This window comes from Egretta garzetta, unplaced genomic scaffold (genome assembly GCF_000687185.1).
Source record: "Egretta garzetta isolate BGI_Z169 unplaced genomic scaffold, ASM68718v1 scaffold213, whole genome shotgun sequence".
Lineage (NCBI taxonomy): Eukaryota > Metazoa > Chordata > Aves > Pelecaniformes > Ardeidae > Egretta > Egretta garzetta.
In genome coordinates, this window is record NW_009259242.1 from 2,185,015 (window position 1) to 2,190,849 (window position 5,835).

The window sequence follows — 5,835 nt, forward strand, 5'->3', positions numbered from 1 at the left end:
AAGATGCTAGCCTTCTGTGTTAAGAGTACCTCTGTGTCACTTAGGTCCACCTGCTTTGTAAGCAGATTTGGGCACTCTTCCTACAGAAAGCACTACACCCCTGGATCCAGTGTGACATGGCCATTCAGCAAGGTCACAGCCCCATGAGCCCAGGGTAAATCTCCGACACTAGCACGGTGTTGAGAGGGACTGTGTTTAGGGGCCTAGTGCTGTTGGTACATCACTGGAAGATCCTGCAGATGGCAAAGGCATGGGTAAATATTTGTATAGACCTTTGAAAAGTAGCAAGACAGTTTTGTTAAGTACTATTGATTAGAACAACAAAGAACTTGCTCTGAAACTATTGATTCAACACAGGAGAAAACTGCTGCACTGGAGTCTTCATCAAATGTGCACATCTTAGCTGTCATACTCTCGACCTCTAGGCTGTAAGTGGTCCTTCAAATCCTGATGTGCACAGCGGGGTTTTCTACAAGACTAGTCTTAGCCCAGCTTTTCCCATTCCATTCAGCGAGTTTTGCTATTGACTGGAATGGGAACAAGGGTAGGTGAACAGAGAGCTTCAGTGAATACACCTTGTGTCTCACTGGGTACCTAACCAGTGATAAAAATGCCCTCTGCTTCCCATTCTGACCATGATCACATTGAAGTAGGCGCAGCAGAAAAGGGTGGGGGTCAGATGGCACAAACAGTGAAGTGTCATTATGTGTCACAAGAAAATGGCAACTGTCTTGGGCCTGCTAGGCTTACCTTGCTCTTGACTTAGTATCCGCTCCTCATCATGGCAGTGTAATATATACTAGGAAAGGCTGTATCATTAGGAGGGGAGAAAAGCAGGTCAAATTTCTGGCTTCTGTTCCAGGCTCTGCTGCCATCTTGCTGCTTTTTCAGACAACTCATTTAACTTCTTCAAACAAAAAGAAAAAAGAAAGATAATGAGCAGCAAGGAGGGAAGAAACATTGCGGCTCTCGGTCTGATTTTTCCAGGAACCATTGTTTTTTCCCAGTGTTACAGTCTACTTTCATGAAGCAGGTGCTATTTGATTTCCTTTCCAAGATATCTCTGTCTCAAAGGTGGAGAAGGGAGGCAAAGAGTTAGAAAAGAGGACAACTGTTGTTTTTCCTTGCCGCAGGATAGAACACCTTGGACTCAATGTTGTCCTTCAGCTTTTGGTTGGGGTTCCCCTGGAAATGGTGCATGGAGCTGCAAGGATCAGTTTTGTGTACGTTGCCGGAGTTGTGGCAGGTAGGTGACACCTCTGGATGCCCTAGATGGAGGAGCACCTGAAAATGGTCTGTGCTGACTTTTGTGTAGGAGCAATGTTTTGTAACATTTGGGTGTCGAAGAGCAGTCACTGATCTTCTGTGAGCTGAAATTCTTTTGGAGGCTGGAAGTGGGAAATATACTACAACTAGACATCTGTTTCTAACTAGCCATAGGCTCTATGTTTAGGAGACCTGCTGAAAAACCACCAACAACCTGTTACTTTAAAATAGCCTCGCTTTAGATGATCTTCCTGAATGTGGAGGTCATGCTGTTCCTTTCCTCTTGCATCCGACAGAGGCCTAGAAGAAAGGTGGCATCACAAGCATCCCTGCATAAAGAGTAATTTTTTTTTTCCAGGTCCTGTGCCAGTTGTTCTTCCATTTTTCCTGTTCTGTCTGCTTTCTGCAGCTCGAGTAAGCAAGAAGTACTTGGTTGTAAGCTGTGAGCAGAGCACAGAAATCTGGAAATTCATTTAATCATGAAGCTTTGGGGTTTGATTGATTTTTAGTTTGTGCTGTATTGCTTTTATTTATGTTTGGCATTTCCAGCAGTTTGGAGGTGATGAAAGTTAGCTGACAATAGATCAACATCTAATTAAAACAGGAGGAGAGTATGAGAACAGCCAAGGGCTTCACAGTGGAACTCAAGACAACGATTGACTGCCTTAGTTTAAGATTTATGGTGATGGGGGTTTTTTTCCAGCTACATAATTTTATTTTTACCATAATGAGCAGATAAAGCCTTTGTAAAATGGGCTGCATTGGGTACTAATAAATCCTACATTCCAGGAGAGAGACTGTGGAAAGAATAATTGGACTAGGACACAGGACTAGGCATGGTACAAACACCACGCTATTTAATGCAGAGAAAGGAGTTAGCACATCAGCTCCACTGTCCCTTGCCTACTATTTTAATAAGCACTAAAGTGGTCCCCAATCTGCAACTTTCCAGACATAAACTTTTCTACATAGACCCATGTACCAAACCCTGGGCTTTCATTTATAGATGTGTAAATACACATAGCGCATCTGTGCCAGTGAGCGAAGCAAGTTAGCATTGAATCTGCTGCAGTTGAGCCCAGGTAAGCACTGCGAGTTGCTGGCTGCCTCTCAGATTCCTCTGGTCATGGACTTGCTGGCAGGGTCCTCAGGGCCAGAAGCAGGTTGTACTGGGTGTTGGGCTGGTCTGAACACCTGGAGCTCTGGAGGCTTGTAGCCAGTGCCTGAGTGAGGCTCACTAGCCCACCCAGCATTATTGGTTCATTTCTGATACACAGATAATCCCATTTTTTTTCTCAGACAAGGTGCCGCATCCTCATATAGACTTGCCTTTCATACTTTATGACCTATAAATTGTGGAAGAAAGTGGAAAGGGAAAACTTTGGTGGAACTACAAATGTGACCTGACAGTCCCCCACACAGAAACATCTCATGGTACCCTTACTTGTTTGAGTTGTTAGGCAATTACTAAACATGCTTTTTCTTTGACGCATGCCAGGAGAGAGAGAAAGACGCATACTTATGCCGAGGATCTAGCAATGTAAACACAACACAGCTTCTAAACAATTAGGAATAACAGTACAATGGAGATGCAGGCCATAATGGCCACTCCCTACTTCTATGTTTGTTTTTTTTCTCATTTGTCTGGCTTTACTAAGACATGTTGAGACTGAGATCAAGAGACTGAAGGTATACGTTCAGAGCAGTGTCCAGGGACTTCACTGCAAGTTCTCATTACTCCTTTTTTAACTTCTCATTAACTTTTCCCTTAATGGCAGTGTTTAAGAGCTGAGAAGTCTCAGGGCCATACAGCGAAGGAGGGTGCTGTCAGCAGAACTGGCTGGTGGAACCTCAGCACTTTCTTGACCCAGGATCAGCTGAGCAATTAGCATAGAAGTTTTTTTTATACTCTGTACTACCAAGGACTCTCTCAAGAGTTGCCATTGTGTCTTTTTTTCCATTCCCACTCATCATAAAGATCTTAATTATCCCTGCCTTGTAACACCAAGTCTGCCTTTGCTTATCTCTTAAATTACTCTTAAAGTTTGCAGTGAAAGGAGCTTTGAGCAGACCCAAGCCTCCAGCTGGGATAAGAAGCAGTGTCTATGTTTGGATGTATTGTTATTAGTGGTGCCTTTATGTGATTGACCTGTCATTTTGCTATCTTGTGTTTACTGCCTCCATCCAGGTTATTTTTAGCTAGTTTTACTCTGAAGTTTTATAAGTAACAGGCTGTGCTTTGATCAGAGGCCTGTGCTAAGTTACAAGTCCCCAGTTTCTTCTCACTGTGTAAATATTTGTTTTGCCAGCATGGAAGCCACTTCTATTTTATCTTCAGGTGAGGAACAAGATGCAGACATTTGTCTGTCTCCTGCTTCCATTTTATTTTAATCAGGGTGTACCTTTTTTGCAGTATAGGTTTGAAGATACGTTGCTGCCTTGCGTCTCTGCTTTTAAAGCAGGTGCAAAAGAATCAGTCAGTCACTAGCTTGGCAGTACTACAGAACTGAGTTAGCTTCACAAGTCAATTGATTCTCCCCTGCCTTCTCTTTATCTGCATATTACTGACCTGCAGCAATTAGCACAGAACAGGAGGTAGCAGGGAGGTAGGGTAGGAGAGAGTGTGTTTATTTGGCTGGCAATTGTCACAAACCCTTGTTGTTTCTTCCAGGGTCCCTGGCAGTGTCAGTGGCTGATATGACTGCGCCTGTGGTGGGTTCCTCTGGAGGTGTGTATGCTCTTGTCTCAGCTCACTTGGCGAATATAGTCATGGTGAGTACCAGAATGACTGCCTAACCTCTTCATAAGTGAGCTGGGTCTGGTGGCCCAAAGGTATTGGAAATAGGGCCTGAGCCAGCTGTTGGTCGTTCAGAGCTTACCCCAGCTAAGAGCCTTGTCTCAGCGGTGTGGTCCTGGAATGGAAATGTTACACTGCAATCGGTGGCTCGGTACCCTGGTGACTGGCAGCTTGCCAGGAGAAGCCAAAGGTGCTGGTAATCCAAGATTTATCAGTGTACTCCAGGCTACCGGCTCTCCTTGCAAGGGCTGACAAATGTTTGGAAAAGGAGGAGCTGACTGGCTCTGCAGAAGTTGCAGACTTGTTTCTGTGTGCGTGTGCTGTGTAATGTTAGAGGGTACTAAGGAAATTTAGTGTTTAGTGGATTTGTGTGCAGAATATCCCTTATCTCCATTTGTAAAACCCAGACTGAAGCTGAACCCTGGGTGTACTAGTGGTGCATCTTTTGGCCATTTCACCTAATGAAGCACTTCATGGAGGTCAGTAAATACCAGTATTGTCATTCCTCCAAGGAACAGGAGCTCATCCAAGGTCCTCAGCTAGGTGGTGGCAAAGCCCAGCATATGTGCCTGTGTGACTCCTAAGCAAAAAATGGTTTTGCTGGGAGAACTGATGTTGTGATGAGGATTCCTGTGTGGTGGTGCATGTCTGTCCTGTACCAGCAATGTCAGAGCAGAATAATCATAAAAATGGTGGTAATGCGGCTTCCCCTGGCGTCTGAGTGGGAAGATAATGAGAGTTGGCTGCAGTAGAGACAGAAGGTCTGTTATATGGGTGCTGGAAAATGTGTGTGTATGGTGGTACTTTTATCAAGCCTGAAAGAAAACCTTGTATTTAATGCTTGTATGCAGTGATGTCAGCAGGCTTGGGCTGCAACCCACAATGGTGCTGCTCCAGGTGGACTTTGTAGGAGCTGGGAGCAGGGAAGTAAGTAGTTTCCTGAGCAGAATAGGTCTGCTTTGCTGTCTTCAAGCGTGAATGAGCTGGAGCATGAATGCGCTGGGGGCTGTTGCCAGATTAGGATAGTTGGGTGTCTGGCAGAGAGACAGGGTGTGGAGGAGAGGGGCTACTCCTATACCACAGGGTTTCTACTGGCAAAATGCCTCCTTATATACAGTTATTTTCAGTATGCGTGCTCTGCCACTGGGCCAACAGCAGTAGGAGGGAGTTTCCTCTGTCACACAGGATGGTATTGCAGATCCAGGGTTTCTTAGCACTTTGGGGTCAGAGGGGGACATTGGAGAAAACTTTGGTTTGCTTTAGAGGAAGAGGCTCTGCCAGAGGTGTGTGGAGAATCTTCACTGACTGCCTTACCACACTTATTAAAACATTGCAAAGTGGCCTGTCATGTCACTACTTGTTGGCCTCCTCCAAATCTATTTAGCAATTTCTACCTTAACATCTGTATTTCTGCATTATCTGCTGCCTCTCTTCTCATCTGAAATTACTTTTACTACCTCCTACTTTTTCCCATTCTGGTGGAGTTTTTTTGCTTTTCTTGCCCGTTCTTATCTCTCTCTGCTCACTTAGTATCTAGATGTGATGTTTCTGCATGCTGAAAGATATGCCGGCCATTTGCTGGTAAATCATACAGTCCTGCACAGGTGCTTTGAGGATGCTGGGAAGAGGAGGGACTGTTGCAGGGAGGGTCTCTTGAATCTTCTGTTCCCTTGTGCCTCCTGGTAACCAAAGGAATTGAAGACGTTCCTGCTTGTAAAAATAAGTATTCTTGGAATTGAATACATAAAATGACCAATGGGGGAGGCAATAAA

At 44.7% G+C, this 5,835-nt stretch overlaps 1 protein-coding gene across 1 annotated transcript in view; it reads left to right on the top strand.

The window, feature by feature from the left end:
- RHBDL3 (rhomboid like 3) overlaps window positions 1-5,835 on the top strand; it is a 63,011-nt gene that overhangs the window by 54,513 nt on the left and 2,663 nt on the right. Inside the window, exons 5-6 of the mRNA XM_035891632.1 lie at window positions 1,134-1,246; window positions 3,938-4,038. Coding sequence (XP_035747525.1) covers window positions 1,134-1,246; window positions 3,938-4,038 — 214 coding nt within the window. The remainder of the gene's footprint in view (window positions 1-1,133; window positions 1,247-3,937; window positions 4,039-5,835) is intronic.